At 37.5% G+C, this 17,938-nt stretch overlaps 4 protein-coding genes across 7 annotated transcripts in view; 3 read left to right on the forward strand and 1 right to left on the reverse strand.

The window, feature by feature from the left end:
• LOC100184314 (ficolin-1-like) overlaps positions 1-1,012 on the forward strand; it is a 2,302-nt gene extending 1,290 nt beyond the window's left edge. Inside the window, exons 4-6 of the mRNA XM_009862776.3 lie at positions 178-274; positions 345-412; positions 475-1,012. Coding sequence (XP_009861078.1) covers positions 178-274; positions 345-412; positions 475-725 — 416 coding nt within the window. The 3' untranslated portion in view covers positions 726-1,012. The remainder of the gene's footprint in view (positions 1-177; positions 275-344; positions 413-474) is intronic.
• Positions 1,013-4,780: 3,768 nt separating this feature from the next.
• Positions 4,781-10,075, forward strand: LOC100178849. The gene is made up of 8 exons (XM_018815160.2): positions 4,781-6,355; positions 6,499-6,644; positions 6,823-6,957; positions 7,230-7,413; positions 7,703-8,867; positions 8,941-9,078; positions 9,191-9,330; positions 9,740-10,075. The coding sequence occupies exons 1-5, from the start codon at positions 4,932-4,934 to the stop codon at positions 8,088-8,090; spliced, it is 2,277 nt and encodes a 758-aa protein (XP_018670705.1). The 5' UTR covers positions 4,781-4,931; the 3' UTR covers positions 8,091-8,867; positions 8,941-9,078; positions 9,191-9,330; positions 9,740-10,075.
• LOC100186707 (epithelial membrane protein 3-like) lies at positions 8,702-9,811 on the forward strand. The gene is made up of 4 exons (XM_002129139.4): positions 8,702-8,867; positions 8,941-9,078; positions 9,191-9,330; positions 9,740-9,811. Exons 1-4 carry the CDS (start codon positions 8,702-8,704, stop codon positions 9,809-9,811), a joined length of 516 nt encoding a protein of 171 aa, XP_002129175.1.
• A 6-nt stretch (positions 10,076-10,081) lies between the features above and the next one.
• LOC100176485 lies at positions 10,082-17,245 on the reverse strand. 4 transcript variants are annotated; one of them, XM_002128976.3, is made up of 11 exons: positions 17,055-17,245; positions 15,476-15,605; positions 15,256-15,373; positions 15,036-15,201; positions 14,643-14,895; positions 13,817-13,918; positions 13,458-13,655; positions 13,113-13,381; positions 12,211-12,327; positions 11,797-12,030; positions 10,082-11,344 (listed from the first exon to the last, which is right to left on the reverse strand). In XM_002128976.3, the coding sequence occupies exons 1-11, from the start codon at positions 17,149-17,151 to the stop codon at positions 11,310-11,312; spliced, it is 1,719 nt and encodes a 572-aa protein (XP_002129012.1). In that variant the 5' UTR covers positions 17,152-17,245; the 3' UTR covers positions 10,082-11,309. The 4 variants fall into 4 exon arrangements, with proteins under 4 accessions (XP_002129012.1, XP_004227002.1, XP_026693757.1 ...); XM_004226954.4 differs by having other exon boundaries at positions 10,084-10,648; XM_026837956.1 differs by lacking the exon at positions 12,211-12,327 and having other exon boundaries at positions 10,084-10,648.
• Positions 17,246-17,938: the final 693 nt, after the last annotated feature.

Below are 17,938 nucleotides of genomic sequence, written 5' to 3' on the forward strand. Positions count from 1 at the left end.
GGAGTAATTTTCGTTAAGTGTCTTCCCCAAGTAGGACACATAACCCCATGATGGTAGCAGCGACGAGCCTTGAACCCATTACCTAATGGTTACAGGCAGGCGCGCTAACCACTACGCCACGGCGCCGGATTTGTGTAACTTTAGTTGCGTAGTTTTCGTAATCTACAATATTAACAGGATTGGACAATCTACATTTATTGACAAGAGACGGTTCGTATGAGTTAAGGATTGAACTCAAAGATTGCGGAAATCAAACGTTTTACGCCAAATATGGGTACGTAAAAAGTGTTTCGAAAGTTTAACGCTAATTATTAATTTTAATTATTTTGGAATATTATCTACAGGGCATTTAAAGTGATGAATCTATCAACCAACTTTCGATTGCAGGTTTCAGGTTTTCGTGGAAGTCCTGGTAATAAAAATAACTGTGTACGATTGGTAGTGTGGTTTGAAGCTTAATGCTGTTTTGTGTAGGTTTAACAGATTCTTTAAGAGAACATAATGGCATGTCTTTCTCGACAAAAGATCGTGACAACGACGCTGGTAGTTCTGCACTAAGTTGTGCCGAACAGTGGCGTGGTGCTTGGTGGTACTGGAGATGTCATCATTCCAACCCTAACGGAGAATACCGGCCATGTGCAGTGACGCCACGGTCAATGACTTGGTACAATAACCGTGCCTACGTAGGATTTCGATTTATCGAGATAAAATTCCGTTCCCTTTAAAACTAAGATTTAAATAATTTTCCAAATGTAATATATAGGGTGGAGTGAGACAAGACACCTTTTCTACTTTCTCGTCCCATTTAGTAGTAAACAAAGAAAATTCAAAGAATTATAAAACCGTATCCTTACGACTTCCATAGACCGTTGTTAATTGTTTAAAACACGACCAGAATATTTGTATATTATGTGCTATACCTGTCCCATCCTTCCCCACAAAACTATACATGTGCTTTCTGTTGCATTTTATGCGTCTGACCGTATTGTAAATAAATGTATAGTGCACCGCATTCGTATACGTTTTAAACTATACGTTTTTGAATGCTCCTTGCCCTTATTGTTAAAGTCTACGCTTCTGTCATTTCCACAGATTCATTATTTATTCATTATAAAAACTGTCACGCAGATTATAGCATTGCGTGGGCAATTGATTGCTTCGGTAAATAACGTTCAAAAAGGAATATTAATCGGCATCCCCCATTTGCCAAAATTCAAATAAGTCATTTTAGTTGCTTTTACTTTGGACAAACATTAAAGTATCTGGCAAAGCAGTCGTAATAAATATAAAAGTTGAGCAACAACCACCATTTATTTAGAATAACAAAGTTTCGTGATTTAATCGGCCAGTAACAGTAATGTTTCGATTGCGCCAAGAGAAATAAACTTAACATAATTTATGTCCGTTCATTATATAATACAGTGGAGGAAGATGGGACACTAAAGCACATATTGCTAAATATTTCCAAAATCATAGTGTGTAAAATCGTCCAAATGTTTAGTAATTAATGATTATAACGCTTGCGAATCAGCAAGTCAACTGCCATGCATTGGAAACCCGTTAGTAACATAGTAATCGGTAACTTTTGGCTTTGCTTACGTTCCAATATAAATAAAATAGAATATTTCGCACAGTTTGATTTGTGATATAAAATTAGTTTACTTTGTGAGAAAAACTGAGATATAAACATGCGAAAAATAAAATATCGTTTTAAATTTATGTACATAAAGTTTACATGGCAAAGAACCTATCACAACCGGTTAAATTCGGTAGGTTAACTACAAGTTGCAGAATACTGCTAATGTAAATATATTTCTATTTAGAGTCCCATCTTCCCCCACATTGTAGTTTGGTATGTTTTCTTTGCCAAACTTTTGCTTTTAATTCAATAATTTATCCTTTAGGGGTTATTCAAGTATAATATACTGATATAATAACAAGCTAATATATAAAAAATATTTTCGAAATACATTCATTTGCACTAGAAGATAATTGAGCACGTTAGTGGTCATATAGATCCATTTTCGTCGAACAGTTGTTCTTGTTGTTGTTGTTGTTGTTTTTTGGACGACTTTTTTTCGCACTTACCTCAATTTTCAATTCTAGCATATATTCTTTTGAGTGAAATCAAATCATAATATATATTTATAATTTTTAGACTAAATTTTCAGACTTAAAACCGCACGATGAGCGATTAATTAACGATTACTTTCCTCACGCACTTTACATAGCGGAAACACCGTCTTGCAGTTTGGTGGGAAACGACGGCACGCGTGTTGTAACCACACAACGATTCACGACTGAATCAAACTATTAGCATTTAAAGGGGGAAGCATTAAATGCACCACTCTTATACCGTATTATCATTAATCGTAAATGAAACATTATTTTTAATTCAACATCATATGATTAATATTAACTTCTAACAATACCTAATTACTGCGTGATTACGGTTTGTCAAAATTCATGAAAACAAACGTTTTTAAGCGACGACAACTTTAACTAGTGTAAGTTTACAATAAACACATGGTACAGGAGTTGTACAAAGCGTATATACACATATTCTTCACCAATCACTCAATCCGCATACGTTATAAGTTTCATTAGTTATAACACATGTATAAATACATTCTGCCTACTGCTCCTCAGTCACCAATGGCGATTAGAACCCGTTTTGTTGATTACTTCAGATTTGTTTTTAATCGAGCCTAGTCGACCGTTGTAGTAAAAGGATTAAATAATATAGCAGGGTGGGGGTAGATGGGACACATTTTCATTTTGTTTTCTCTTTTCATTTGGTAGTAAACATAGAACATTTAATGAATTATAAAACCGCATCTTTACGACTTCCACAGACCATTGTTAATTGTTTAAAACACGATCAGGCTATTTGGATATTATGTGTTAAAGGTGTCCCATCTTCCCCGACTCTACCATCTTATGCTAATTAGTTTAAAACGTGCTCATTCATTAAATCTGTGATCTCTTGTTTATAAGAAGTAGCCTATGAGAAAAAAATGTACTACCTCCCAATTTGTAGCAAAAATGTAAACTTTATTAATAGTTACCATTAACTTTTTGTTATTACAAGTTCATATGCATTTGTAGAATACAATATTTATTTGTTGAAAATATATATGTTCGACGACTAACGCGCCAAATAAGCCCGCCATTTTTTATTACAAGCCGTAAGTTTGGCAGAAAATGTAGAAAGGCACCAATCAGTGTTGCCAGGTATAAGAATTCCTAAACGGCGCGCATCGCTAGGGCGACAAATTGAAGTTTCCTAATACAATTCTTATATTAGAACTGTATATGAAATGCTGTTATCCCTGTTTTGTAAAATTCCTCAGTTAACCAAGAAACAATTCTGCATCCATAATGCCTAAATTGTAGCCCATGTAGGACCGCAAGGATAATACAAATTACGACGTGCACGTATTATACAACACAATAGTTTGTATGTGTATGATAACATACTGATTCCAATACTATTTATTGAACATTGTCTAAATTTGACGCACAATTGAAGCTGTACACGCGCCAATAATCGTCCAGACTGTTGCGTAGCAACTGGGAGTGTTTTTCTTTTGTTAAAGAAATTACTCGCAGGTGGCGTGCCGCTCGCGCATAACATTCGAAGAAAGGCTTGTAAGTTGATAGGTACAATATAAATATCAGCATATGTTAAATGATGTCATAAGCTGTATATAGCTCGTTAAAGACAAATACTTTTAATATGGAATCATTAAAACTGTGTGTACTAATGTACAAATATTTGAGGTGAAACAGAGCGCTAAGCGGTTGAGCAGTAACAGTGGGTTTCCAGCACTTAGAACCTTCAGGCTATATTAGCTGGGTTGCTTAAACGCTTATCAGCGCGGCATAGCCATGCTTGGCTAAGTAGCTACTCACGCAACACTTGAAATTTTATTAGTTAACAAAATCTGTTTTGTTTGATTCGCTAGTCATTAATGATTGTTAGGATCTTGTTAGAAAAATCGTTCACAATAAGCGGCGCTGCGCCCTTCTTCTATTTTTATTACTTGTTAAAGTCGTATCATGGCCTACTCAATGTATTTAGTGGGCGTTAATCATATATATGTTAGTATTCGACAGAACGTTTCAGTTAATTTTATAGGATCTAGATCAAATTTGCGTTCAAAGGTACGTACTATAGTTAACGTATGCCGTTTAAGTTATGCGTGTACAATCATGTTGAAGTGTTCACAATCTTTCGTTTCGCATGAAAGAATTTCAATAAAACCAAACCTTAAAACCTGGGCGACTCGGCGCCAACAGGGAAATATATCAAGTTTGCAGTTAAAGCTGAAGTTTTATTGAATATGATAAACGTTGGTGCGATTTTCAATAAATATTATTTTGTAAATATCATGATTTCTCTTTCGCTATTGCCAGGCCGCACAAATATTCGTTTACAGACTCTTTGGCTCTTTACATTATGAATAAACAATGAGTTTGCGTCATCGTGTTGGTATAGCGATCATCTGGCCAATGGCAAACATTTACTGCTTGAACTCACACAGCAAAAGAACAAAAGCGAAGGGAATTGGTCTCTGTAACGAGACACCGCCGCACCGCAAATACCTTTGTATTACGTCATTCTGTTTTTACAAAAGCTATACCGTTTTGGTCGGGGCGTTTATTATGATGGTTTTATATACGTTATATTATAACTATTACTACGACTTTTCTATAAATTTTCACGGTACGTGTTATAATATTTTGTAATACAGCTTTTGGCATTTATAAAAATCCTTCGGTAAGTTACAGAGTCGGGTAGGAAAGGGAACCTGTGTGGTTTCGGTGTATATCAGTAAACGTAATTAATTTTGCTTGTTGTTACAACAGATTTAAGTATAAGGTGGATGTTTTATTCTCGCTATAACGACGGTAGGTGAAAACTGACTATGATCAATAATGAAGCAAGAGCAAGGAGTAGGCTGCTGACAACTCCCAAGCTCCATCGTCGTGTATCACAAAGCCAGTCTTCAACCAAAGGAAAGGCGGAATACAAATGCCCACCGATTTCAACTAAAGATGCAACAAACCTACTTACTGACGGCTTTACAGAAAACTCTCAAACCAACTTAAGCCCTCGTCGCCCCAGTATAGTGCCAGCGAGGAAGGTATCGCCTACTGATGGCAACTGTTCCCCACTTTCTCCAGCCAATGGTGTATCCGCCGCTTGCACTGCAATGGCAAATGCGTGTAGTCACGACCATGACTACATTTCTGTAGAACAACCTCGGATCCGTCGCCAGCCACCCATAACCCCGTCACAGATTTCACCAGCATCAACTGTGCTACAACCTCGATGCGTTAATAGCGACCGAACGAATGTGTCTTCCCTGACTGCGAGAGAGGACGACTCATGTTACTGCCCAGATATTAAATCAAACCGACCGATACAACAACCCGTACCACCGCCAAAGTTATTGCAACCAACTATACCCAACCATGCTAAACCACCGAGAGAAGCGCGCTGCACACTCCGACGTCGGTACTTTCGACAGAATGACACTGGACCTTCCGATAAAGCGACAGCGACGACAGAGGAGTTATCTAAAAATAAACTTGTGTTTGTAAGTACGAGCAAAACTGCTGAACCAAGAACACATTCGAGAAAATTAAAGCAATTGTCCGAGGAAAGAAGACCAAACGATTTAGCACAATCTGAAGTTGGCCCTACCGCGTGTTTGTCGAAGATGGAAGAGAGTGTAGCGCCCCAAGTGGTTAATAATAGTGATTTCAACATTAAGACTGATAAACTAACGGTTGCTTGGTTGTCTCTTGTGAACAGTGTTGGAAAAGGAGATGCGAATGAAAAGAACTTGCCAGATGTTCCTGGGGAAGATATCCAAGCCCACCCTGACCTAAACCACGAAAACCAACATTCGTCAGCACCGCTTGCATGCGCCTCACCTAACCCACCGAAAGTGCAACAAATTGGTGGTGATACGGATAGTTGTATTGGTTGTCCTACAAAATGCAATCAACATGAAACTGATTCCGCATATTCTTCACTAGCGTCCTCATTATGCAGCCCCCCACCCACTAGTGCAAATGTACCTCTACTTTCAGGAGAGTTCCGCCCAAGCTCGAGCAGTCGGCCTGCTTCCGGCAGTCGACCACCATCCGGAGGCAAGAGAGTAGCTCCATGCAGTCTATCATCATCGTCCTCGTCTTCTTGTGCGACATCAAGTGACGATGATTCTGACATGTCGGCTTCTTCGCCACGGTCGGATATTTGTCGAAGGGACCAAATGATAAATCCGATGATAGATGACTCCCATACACATAAACCCGTCGTGGATAAACCTCATAACTCCCGGTAATATATAGTAAGGGATATGGGGTAATGTGTGCCACCCACCCTAATATTCAATCAAATTTTAATGTGTTGTAATGTAAAATAGAGAATTGAAATGTTGTTTATTAAAGAATCAGGTTGATAATATCAATTATTCGTCGTAGATCTAGTGCGACACGAAAAGGTCATAAAGTGGTTACTACAAAGAACGGGAAAAAGTTTCTACGTCAAAAAGCATCTTCAAAACAAATCATGGCAGGACATTTAGTATTACCCACCCCACCTCACAAAAAGCCATCATCTAAGAAAGGTAAGCGCTAACAACCAAATCAAATTTTTATAATTTTTTTTTATCTTTTCGCGGGACTGCGGTTATATAAATATGCGAATACTCTCTCTGGCTGTTTACAACCAAATCGAAGGAGAAAATAGAATGAAAAGACGCCCCATTTTACCCCATCCTATTATTACTTTTACCTTTTTCTTAGATTCGGTTCCCATGCGTCTCCGAGCGTTACCCACATCGTTCTGGCAGGAACCAAACCGAGTTAACCCATCACCGTACAGCGTCTTACCTCCAGTTCAACCTTTGTTTAGACAAGGTTATGCTGATAATGTTGCAGGTAAAGATTTTGTCTGGGGAGCGTACTGTGTGGTAAGATGGGATACCGTTAGCACCTAAATCCCGTATTTCCTTATTGTGTTTTAAACAATTTACAACACTCTAGAGTCGCGGTGCTGCAGTTGTAATAGTTAAATTGTCGGCTATACATAAAATAATATTATCGCCGACAAAAGCACATTTGGGTACGAAGTGTATGAAACAGGGAACATGTGGTATAACGGCTACCACATAAGGATGAATATTATGTTTTATTCACTTTGTTGTGCATAGATATACGTCCCGTCACACCACCAGCAGAGTTGGAGAACGAAGTATGTTCAGTGGACGAGGTTCGGGGAGATTCTCCCGACAAAAGTACAATAATAAATGGTGGCGATCCCGATCTTTTATTCCGATTATTCGATTCCGTTGAACCACAAAATCGTTCTGTTGCAATTAAAAACAAGCGTGGAAGGTAAGATTGTCAACAGTTCAAAATATCAAAATAAGGGGATTTTTTTAAATTGTGGAAGTGGTAGGAAATTACCTGATCGTATTTTAGACAATTAACAACGATCTATAAAAGTCGCGAAGATACGGTTTTATAATTCTTTAAATGTTCCTTGTTTACTACCAAATGGGACATGAAAATAGTATGAATGGGTGTCCCATCTCTCCCCACCTTACTTCACGGATTAAACACCGAACTTATTTTTGATTTCTTGCTGAACATATTATATAAAGATAATTAATAATTGTTTCAGGCCAAAGAAAACTTCCAGGGAGATGCCCCCACCCCGGTTAAAACTCGATAACAACCCGTGTATTATTCAATCTATCACCGAGAAGCTATTTCCGAAGCTGACCATTGACCGTGGCTGCATCTCGATGCATGCTGCGGATAAATCTTTCAATTTGGAAGAAGACTTCGGCTCATATGTCTCTGACGACAAAGACTATTCTGCTATTGGACTATACGCCCTTAGCGGCCAACAGGGGAGGGTCTTGGACGACGAGCAAGAAACAAGTGATGAACACATGCATGTGATGTCACCGGCTGCTATGACGCGTGTTACGTCACTATCATTACCACAGCTCTCTGTAAACCAAGATTACTCGCAGATGTTGTCAGAAGTGGCTGCTGTATTATAAACCAAGTATTAACGGCGAGACGTTTAAAAACCACTGTGTTTGTTTTTATTGCACAAACTACCCCCTTAAACTACATGAGAGTTAACAAATTTTGAAGCAACAGTTACATTTTCAGAGTATTGTATTTTGTATGGATTGTATTACTCTGAAATTCAAGCACATTCCTTTATATAATATGAAACTACAAATTTAAGTAAAGTTGTTATGAAATTAGTTTTGATATACAATAAAGTTCTATGCGCACCGAACGTAGCACACTCAGGTGTTTCTGCATCACCATACTCTAAAATCATGAAGCGCGTCGGTTTCACATCAATGGTTGTTTAAATTGTTAACGAACTGTGGTGTGCGGTTTCTACCCTCAGGCAAAGACGGACTGAAAGAAAAAAATGCAGCTTCTTCTTTTCTTCTTTAGCTTGGTGCTGAAATTATTCAAGCATCACAATCACTGGCCCGAACAATCTAAAAAGGGCGTAGGTTCAGAAAACACTTTGTTCGAGGATTTATTCAGTTAAACTGATAGAGTATATTGATTAATAATAAACCAGCATATTGATCAGTGTTCAGACGATAAAAAGGTTTTGATTTAGATCCAAAGTTGATTTGTTACCATGGCAAATATGAAGGACAAGCAGTTACATTTGATTATTATTTCCGTTTTGTTATTTCTTGCGTTTCTGTTCTCTGTCATTGCGGTTGCAACTCCGGGTTGGCACAATCTGTTTACGGTCTCGTTTCTGCAAGAGTATGAACGAACAAAAGCAGGCATCGTCGCACGTAATTACTATTTGATATTTGAATACAACCTTTACTAATATATATATCACTGGTATACATTTTTTTCACTTAGTGTGGGCAGTCGGATGCAGCGTGCTTATTCTGCTTGGAATTATCTGTCTTTGCATTTCTGCCATTATCTTGCTAGCGCGTTTCTTTGGTCAAGGGCGGGGGAAAGCAATTCTGGGCGGTGTTCTCTGCATTTTTACAGGTAATTACTAAATTGAATCAGTACCGTTTTTATACCCGTAGTTGTAATTATGGAAAACATTACCGATGATAAAATAAAAATAAATAAAGTTAAATTTGGCTTTTATTTTCAGGATGCATTTACGTAGTTGCGCTTGGTATATTTATGGCGCAGTACAAACCAGGAACCGGAGTTTATGGATACAGCTTCGGTTTACTTTGGACGTCGGTTCCAATTTGTTTTGCCGCTGGTGTTTTCTTTATTTTGCTAAAGGTACGTTAGGTGGAGCTATTGATTGAAGTTTCATTTAATATTTTAACAGTTTAACTGATATCATAGGTTGTTTGTGTTACAAACATATAGCACTGTGAGGTAAGATGTGATTTGGTTAGTATCTCCTATATTTCCCGATTGTGTTTTAAACAAATAATAACGTCTTTTAATGAGGCGTGAGGCTACAGTTATATAATTATGTAAATATTCTTTGTAATCCACGAAATAGGAAGACGGGAGAAGGGAATAAAAAATGTCCTATCTTACCTCAACCTACTATAACAATTCTTTACACAATTAACACAAAACCTATTCATATCAATCATATGTACATCTGTTTATCATCGTGTAAACACACGATCATTCGTCCACCACTTACTTAGCTTATATCCACATCTTATTTTAACAGGATGACGAGTTTTTGAAGTCCGAGTTGAAGTACAGCGCTGGAGAAGGAAGCAGAATGACCGATGCACAATAATAATAAATCTCTTTAACATATCACGTTTATAACTCTCTTCATATACGTCTATAAAATAAACTATACAGATATAAGAATAAGGTAGTTTTTATAAATCACTAAAGTTTCTTAATTTGCCTTTAACACAGACTTGTTAACATCCCAACACATTCTATGGTTTTCGTATTCATTCACTTGTTATACCTGAACGTTTGGTTAAGCTGTAACATATTATAACCGTATTTTTTATGACGAGTACATTTGTAAATAGAATACGTTCTAACTAAATAATGTTGGTTTCGTTTGGTTTATTTCCGGTTACAATGAAATAGTATGTGTAGAACATGGAAGATAATAAACAGTAGTAGGCGCGGGCAAGATTACTCGTAAGTGATTATGCAACTAAACTGTAAAGGTACCCTCCATTTTAAAAGTGGTAATTCAGTTGCAGAAAAGCCGGGAAATAAACATGTACACCTTAATTTGTAATATTTTAAAATATCAAGATAACATTATTTATAGCCAGAGTGGACACAGTGGTAATTACTTGAGCTCCCAACGATAAACGGAAATAAAGTGAATCTGCTTGTTACGTTGTTAGAAGAGTCTATATAGTCGCGCTGTATACAGGACGATAAGTAACACTTGGAAAAACACAAAAATGTACAAACTAAAGATACTCGCCAAACTACAAAGAGCTGCGAAAGGACAATTGGATATATACTTAGCCAAAGTAACAAAACCCTCGCTTGAAGCGAATATATATATAGTTTGAATTATTATTAAACTGCAATTTCATTCAATATCTCAGAATTTCCCAAACCGAACGAAGGGTGATCATAAAGTTTGTACAACAACCTTTAAAACAGATGTAAAATATAATTGTAGGTTGGTAACATGTTGTTGCTGACTACATCATAATGGAACATAGTTGTAAGGGCGAAAGCGAGTTTCAAACTATTTACAAACGACATCAGGTATTGTTCAAAGTTTCAGGCATTAATTAATACATCGAAAAACCTGGAATATATTTTAATTGATGTAAAATAACTGTTGTTTTACAACTTTGTTTTGTTAGTTAAATAAACTTTTTAACTAAAACATAGTGAGATAAGATCGAGAAACATGAAAAAATAGCGAATCTGGGGCACTTATTTATATACATCGCGTATGGTATTTGAGTTTTTTAAAAAGCTATGTGACTTTCATTAAATTGGGTTTAAATATAACCATAATGGGTAATACAACAGTATTTGTGCAGGTGCATAAATTAGTTAATACAGATTTGAAGAAGACGTGAATGTGCAATTCGTATGTGAGCTTGTTACCATGGTAATATGGTTACGCGGTAAATTCTGCTGTGGTAAAGCGTGTTCGGTATAAATTATCGAAGGCAGATTAAGGTCTGCAACAAGCTGAGGTAGAATGTTAATACTTGATATCTACGTCACTCTTGACGTCGCTTTATCTTTGTGACATAGAAATGTTAGAATATTTGTTACCGTGGGCGGTTCCGCATTCAATGTAATGTGAGCTGTGATTGGTCAACGAAAGCTGAAACAAAACACGTGATTTTCTAATATGACATGATCAGGTGAATTAATTGCAATAGTGATCCGGTTAGTTTTAGCGAAATGACAAAAGCTATTAATATATATATATATATATATATATATATATATATATATATATAGAAAAACTTTAAGTGCAGTGAATTATTGAAGGTAATAGTTCGTTTTTAAATAACATAATGTAAAGGTAATATTGCGCAATCAAACAGAAGTTGGTATTAATTTACAAGTTTCGCAATTTGCGTAGGATCGTATGACAAAGGATTGGTTGTAACACTGTATGTACTGGGATAATAAATTACGTAGTTCTGTTTTGTATAAGTTCCTGTTTCGTTGGTAAACACTTATAACGTCATCAAAAAACGGGAAGTTTGTGGAAATAACCTTATCTACCACAAAAAATGTTAACGTTGACAGGTTTAAATATGGACTTACCGGTCTCACAATATTGGCCTGTGAATAATGGTGGGCAGATACAGGACCCTCTGCTGCAGCGGCCACCGTTTTGGCAATTCACACCACGACACCTGCGACCTCGATTTTTTCCTTTAGAACGATTCTTACGCGGGATACAAGAATTCTTTGTGGACTTGAAACCCTTGTCACACTTACAAACACCCTTTCTATTGCAATGACTGTTTGGACCACAAGGCGTTGCGCATTTTTTCCCTGTGAAAATGTAATTGATATAAAAGTGCACTCAAAAGAACTTCCTGTTCCGAATAAAAACACGATAAACAAATACGTTGACGATATTTTTAACATAAACCTCATTGCTTTTCAACATGCTAAAAATTAAAATTGTTTATGCATGCAAAAAAATTGCGATTTCACTGTTGAATGCCTTACCGTGCGCTGCTGTGTTTAAAACTTCGCAGCGAAAACCTGATCTCCCAGCCGGACATTCGCAAAAATTGCCCACTCTGCAGACTCCATCATTCTCACAGCCTGGGCTGCATACCGGATCTGACATCACAATAACGATGGAAAGAAATAAACACAGGGTATAATGTAACAAAATTAAATAAGAATCATTTGTTGAATAAAGCAAAATGAAAAATTAACAATGTGACGTGCAACGTATCATCCATAAAGTGATTGATTTCATGGTGTGTGAACAAAAGCAAAACCTCCCTAAAGTCTGCGTCTCTGTAGTTATCAGCAGTAAAGTTGCGGTTGGTTTTCCCAGGCTTGTTTTATTTACTACAGTGATCATTCTTGTGGGAAAAGTTATCACAAATATTCTTAGCTTTCCCATCAACGACCCCCAGTACAACAAACATTTGCGCCTTGTTTTAGAGTTTCATTCATTTCTAATTTTTCAAGTTATGCTATGTGTAGCAGAATAGCCATTTAGCATAACTATTACTTAAACCATTCAAACCAGCTTAAATAACGTTTAGTTTAAAATAATGCGCGCCTTATTTAAAGGTTATGGCAATTTAAGGTTGTTAGTATAGCCGGTGGTAAACGGCAGTGGGCAAATGTCAATTTCAATGACACATAGTGTTTGTTTTTAAAATTAGGTTTTGACCGTAATATCGAATCAACAACGTTTATGAAGCGATAATGATGACACGTGTTTGTTCCGCTGATATGTAAAAGTACGTGAGGGTCCAAACAAAGAATAACACTCGGATATTTCCAAGGAAGTAAAATCGATATTGAGTAAACTTAGGTGGTTTCCGTATTTGATGACAAACAAGCCTAGCGCCACGCAATGGTGTAAGACGGTAAGCAAACTCATTTACCTTTTCGTTTGGAACCCTTCTTCTTACAACACATCACGCCCGTGGTAACACCTCTGTGGTAGCGACATGACGACCTTGTTTTGGCCGATACGCCGTCTTGTACAGTGGCTGTGACGTCAAATTCGTCAGTAGAATTACCACCTTCCAGGAATTGCTTCTGCCAAACACCGATACGACCTTTGTTGAGGCAAGATGTTTTGCTTCTTTCAAGCGAGCCGCAGTTGGCACCAATGCCAGCCATGCTGTTGCCTTTCAGACGTCGCGAACACCTTTATCATACATATAAGTTAGCATATGGCCGTATCATATTTATATTACAGAGAGGTTGTAATCTAGTTATAGTACCTGTTGCAAGCAAAGTGGTCTGATGTTGCTGCATCATATGCGTAACACCCACTTAGTGAAACCGTCTCAGCCCAAGTTAGTTTGTTTAGAATGCTTCTATCTCTAAGACCACATACATGCCAACCCTTTGCGCAGAGCTGCTTCGACGACTTTTTGACCGTTCCCTTCCACTTTCCACCGCATGCCGCGATTACGCCACTATGAGGAACATGTGTTATTAAAATCCTTCCTCTTGTTTAAGCGATCCAATATTTGATTTGTTTCATGTATCCTAACATGAGTCTTATGTTACTTCCCGTTTCTAGAAGAGTCACGTGATATGAATCAATATCGTGAGAGGCCTATGGAAAGCAACTCACCCGTGCAGCAAACTCTGCTTTGCTTTGTCCCTGCAAGCGACCAGTTTAGGTCTGGCTTGAATTACGGTGACGTCCGACGTGTACGATACCGCAATGCCATGTCTACGTAAAAAGTTAAAGAAAAAGTTAGGGTAACCGTTTCTTTTTCGCTTAAAAGCAAGCCGTATGACTAAAATTTCATAAATATTTATAGAAAATAAAAAATAACTTGGGATTATAATGTTAAATTGTAAAATCAGAAATTCGAAAACAAAACCAATCATATGTAAAGTTGTGTAAGTACTCGCCCTAAAAAAGGAAATAGAATCGCTTTGCGGTTCACTGCGTCACATAATAAACGAGTAAACTCGTATGACCCTGCCTACAGCTGCTTGTAAACATTATTTAATTATGGCACTATCAAATCGTTTATGTCACGGAGTTGGTCTGAAGACGGATTATTATAAGCGGTAGGCGTGTCCGGCCAAGACAACACGGTACAGCAGCATGATTGCTATTAGTCGTACAATCTATGATTTTAGTTGGATTCAGTTTTGCTTAGATTGTAAATCCTATATAATTACAACGGTCCAACTCTATTATGCTTGACTTCCTTTCAATGTTTAAAGTGGTTGTTTGTGAAATTTAAACCAGACTTCGTCGCGCTTGGTAGTTCTCTCTCGACATGTTTTGATCTAATATTTCATTATTACGTCACACATGGTAAAGAATCTAGGAATTATTTTTATTAGTTGTTTTACTGTTGTGGTCATTGAGTAACACCAATTTCTACAAAATAATACGCGCCAAAAATGTTGTAGTTCAGTCACTTTACTGTACTGTATACCTGTTTTCAGCTTTGCACATGTATAGACCTTCAACATCGTCAGCAAGAGGTGAAATGCGCAGTTTGGAGTAAACCAATTTGTCTTGGGCGACCTCTTCAACAGTAACACCGACAGTGTTTACTTGAAAGCCATTCTTGTACCAAGTTATTTCAGGAAGAGGACTGGCGACAGCTTTACATTTGAGCACGATTTCAACTCCCGCTGGCGACTGTACTGACGACACCGGCGACACAGTTATTATGGGAGTAGAACCTGTTTAAAATACATGTTGTGGTAAGCTATACCTTATGTTTAAACCAAACGAAATCACTAACAGCATAACAGATACACTCTGCATACGATATGCAACAGAGCACAAAGTCCTTAATGGGTTTTAAAACACCGAATTTTACCTTTCCGTCTGTCTCGGCAGCACACAACACCAGTCATCCAAGGTTTGTGTTCGCATGGTCGATGCCTAAACATTCGCGAACTTGCGGTAACTTTACCACGACCAAAACATGATCGGTCATTCTGATTCTGATGTGGACAGTCAGCTCCAATTCCAGCCAAGTCATCCTATCAATAAAATATAAATATTTCCGCGAAACTGGACCATTCAATGATACTAACGTTCTCGGAAGAACACTCTGTGCACAAATCTCCTCTGTTCGCAGCATTTATGGCATAACAACCCTCGATGTGGACAGTTTGATACCAAGATATACCCGACAGTTGTTCTGTGTCATTCCTGAAATAGTAAGCTGGTATGTATATGTGTGTCATTGAATTTTATTGAAGGAATGGCCTAAAAAAAGGTTGTCTAGTCGGGTAAATCTGTATAAAACATTACCAGGAACAAACGTGCCATCCAAGACTGCACAGTGGTGCATCTCTAACATGACCCTCCCAAGTGCCTTTACAAGCTGACACGTCACGGTGACGAAATAATCCATCTTTGCGTCCATTCGAACAACCAAAATCTATGTAAAAGACACAACAGTTATAACCTTTATCATAGACTGTGACGCTTCATAATATATACAATACCAGCACGTTACATGCCTTTCTCTTGTGCAGCTATTTGTGATCTATATGTGGACGCTAAATGTATGTAGTGTTTATGTTTAACTATTTCGATATTGGTAAACATGTTAACACATTAACGAACAAGTTATTTTCGCGGGTTACGTGGTTATCGTTGATAAGTTAAACAAGAGCAGGTTAGGATAAACAAACACCATAACGATTGGAGCATGTTATGCTGTTGGGGCGTGTAGTCTTCCAGAACTTACTACTTCTACTGTCTCCGCTACAGCGTTCTTTTGAATGGTCGATTTAATAGCGGATTAAAATGCCACGTTTAACATGGCGTTTATATCAATCGTAAAAGCAGAAGCCGGTAATTAGATATCAATTTAAGACGACTGTGGTGTTTTCATATTAAAGCGAGGAACGTTTCATGTAAATTACAGAAATGATTCATCGAACATTGGACTTTGTAAGCTGGTGGTAGTTATTCTTAAAAAAATATGTCAGCGGCTTAAACCACCGCTGAACGACCAGAACGGACTTTGGACTCTTAGTTTTACAATTACGTCATTTTGTTGTACTTCAGTTACCCTGGTAACTGTTGCGTGTCGGTTGAGTAACGAAAGTAACAATGGAAATTATTTGTTTGTGCTTCATTCACAACTATTTTAATGAATGTCAATGAATCATGCAAACCACGTTGCTTGGTGTAAGTTGTAAGAATGGCCGGAACTGCTGTCATTTTACAATTTTATGTCACACCTCACCGGCTAATTGTCAGCATAAAACGAAAATACTCTAACTGGAGCAATTAAACTCTTAACAAGATAATAGAACTGGTAATAGATGCAAACTTTTAACATTGTAATGTCTATTTATTACTTTTTTTATGGCTGGCTGGTAAATAGCAAGCCACACAACTAACACCGCACCAAAACTATAGAACGTATATGTTGATAGAGAGAGTATCACACGCAGTATGCTACAAAATACGTTTAAGTTTACCATTTACAAGTCAACAAAGAAATGAGTTTGAACTGGCTCGGGTCGCACGATCGTATATGTGTACATGGAACCAGTAAATCAACTTGCTCGCCAAACCTTTGGCGTAAACAAGAGCAATGGAATAGTAGGTGTGTCTGGAATGAGTTTTTCACAAACGGAACAAAGCCTATTCCCGCTGGCTATCGTATGACACTCAGTCTTTGCAAAAAACATTGAATGACCTAGTTTTACCAGCCAGTGTTCAATGTATGTTAGAGCCAAGACTTGATATCGTTGTACGCAGTAACTAATAATTATTACTTTAAGCATAGTACTGTATAAGTAAAAGTATTAGTTTAACTTCTCCGATAGAATTATAGACAGATACGCTTTATGAAACGAAGTATTTCACTTACTTTGTGGAACACGAATTGTTGCAAATTCTGCTTCTACTGTTAGACTGATTGCAGCCATAATAGTGGCAAGTATAATAAGACGCAAGGCTCCAGACATTTTCACTTCAGTTTAGAAGAAAATTAAACAACGAAATACAGTAACAAGACAAACTCATTCAACCTTAACTTTTCTGCAAGAGTTAAACGAATTAGTAAGTTTATATAAACTATCGTATCGTACTAACTTTCATAACTCAAGTAACAGAACGATGACTGACTGATAAAACGGTTTATTGACTAAAACAGCACTGTCGTAGTAGATTATGCTAATTCTTTAATTTTATTATAAATTAATTTAAAACGTCATCTTGTCTGGTAAATAAGTCAGATTTACCAGCTAACATACTTTCCACATTCCATAACCATCGCGCCGAGGCGAAGTCAGCTACTGAATCAGCGATCGTGCGATCGATAAGAAACTGTCTTGGAATAAATGCTAAAAAAAGGCGCGGCAGTCCCTCTCTCGCTGTATCACATACTAAAATATGAACTGTAAGACCGAGGCCACTGCCTTGAAATTGGACCTTCGATCCTTTTGCCAGCTGCGGTTGATGCAATTTACACTTACCGATGTCGTCAACCGCTAATCCCATAGCAATCTGCCGCATTATCGCCTTGTCGTCTTATCTTCAATCGGTAAATAAACAATACAAAGTCCATCAGTTGTAAATTTCATCGAAAATTATGTTAAAGATAAAAGTTGTTCTTAGGTGAAGTCTGTCGAAGATTTTGTTGGTTTTATGGCTGGCATTTTTATTACTTTGTGTCGCATCTCTTATGGCGCGTCCATGCATATTTAGCGGTTAGGAATAATTGAAATACGGTAGACAACCCCTCGGAAGTGA

The sequence above is a fragment of the Ciona intestinalis genome, unplaced genomic scaffold (genome assembly GCF_000224145.3).
Source record: "Ciona intestinalis unplaced genomic scaffold, KH HT000037.2, whole genome shotgun sequence".
In the NCBI taxonomy this organism is placed as follows: domain Eukaryota; kingdom Metazoa; phylum Chordata; class Ascidiacea; order Phlebobranchia; family Cionidae; genus Ciona; species Ciona intestinalis.

Excerpts from the sequence above, each read along its gene's own strand:
- LOC100178849 (XM_018815160.2), top strand. The coding sequence starts at position 4,932 with ATGATCAATAATGAAGCAAGAGCAAGGAGTAGGCTGCTGACAACTCCC. Across the intron at positions 6,958-7,229 it reads TTATGCTGATAATGTTGCAG|ATATACGTCCCGTCACACCA; the intron begins GTAAAGATTTTG and ends TGTTGTGCATAG. Across the intron at positions 7,414-7,702 it reads ATTAAAAACAAGCGTGGAAG|GCCAAAGAAAACTTCCAGGG; the intron begins GTAAGATTGTCA and ends TAATTGTTTCAG.
- LOC100186707 (XM_002129139.4), top strand. The coding sequence starts at position 8,702 with ATGGCAAATATGAAGGACAAGCAGTTACATTTGATTATTATTTCCGTT. Across the intron at positions 8,868-8,940 it reads AAAAGCAGGCATCGTCGCAC|TGTGGGCAGTCGGATGCAGC; the intron begins GTAATTACTATT and ends TTTTTCACTTAG. Across the intron at positions 9,331-9,739 it reads TTTTCTTTATTTTGCTAAAG|GATGACGAGTTTTTGAAGTC; the intron begins GTACGTTAGGTG and ends TTATTTTAACAG.
- LOC100176485 (XM_004226954.4), bottom strand. The coding sequence starts at position 17,151 with ATGTCTGGAGCCTTGCGTCTTATTATACTTGCCACTATTATGGCTGCA. Across the intron at positions 12,031-12,210 it reads TTTAAACACAGCAGCGCACG|GGAAAAAATGCGCAACGCCT; the intron begins GTAAGGCATTCA and ends ACATTTTCACAG. Across the intron at positions 10,649-11,796 it reads AGGCCAATATTGTGAGACCG|GTTGTTGTACAAACTTTATG; the intron begins GTAAGTCCATAT and ends TCTGTTTTAAAG.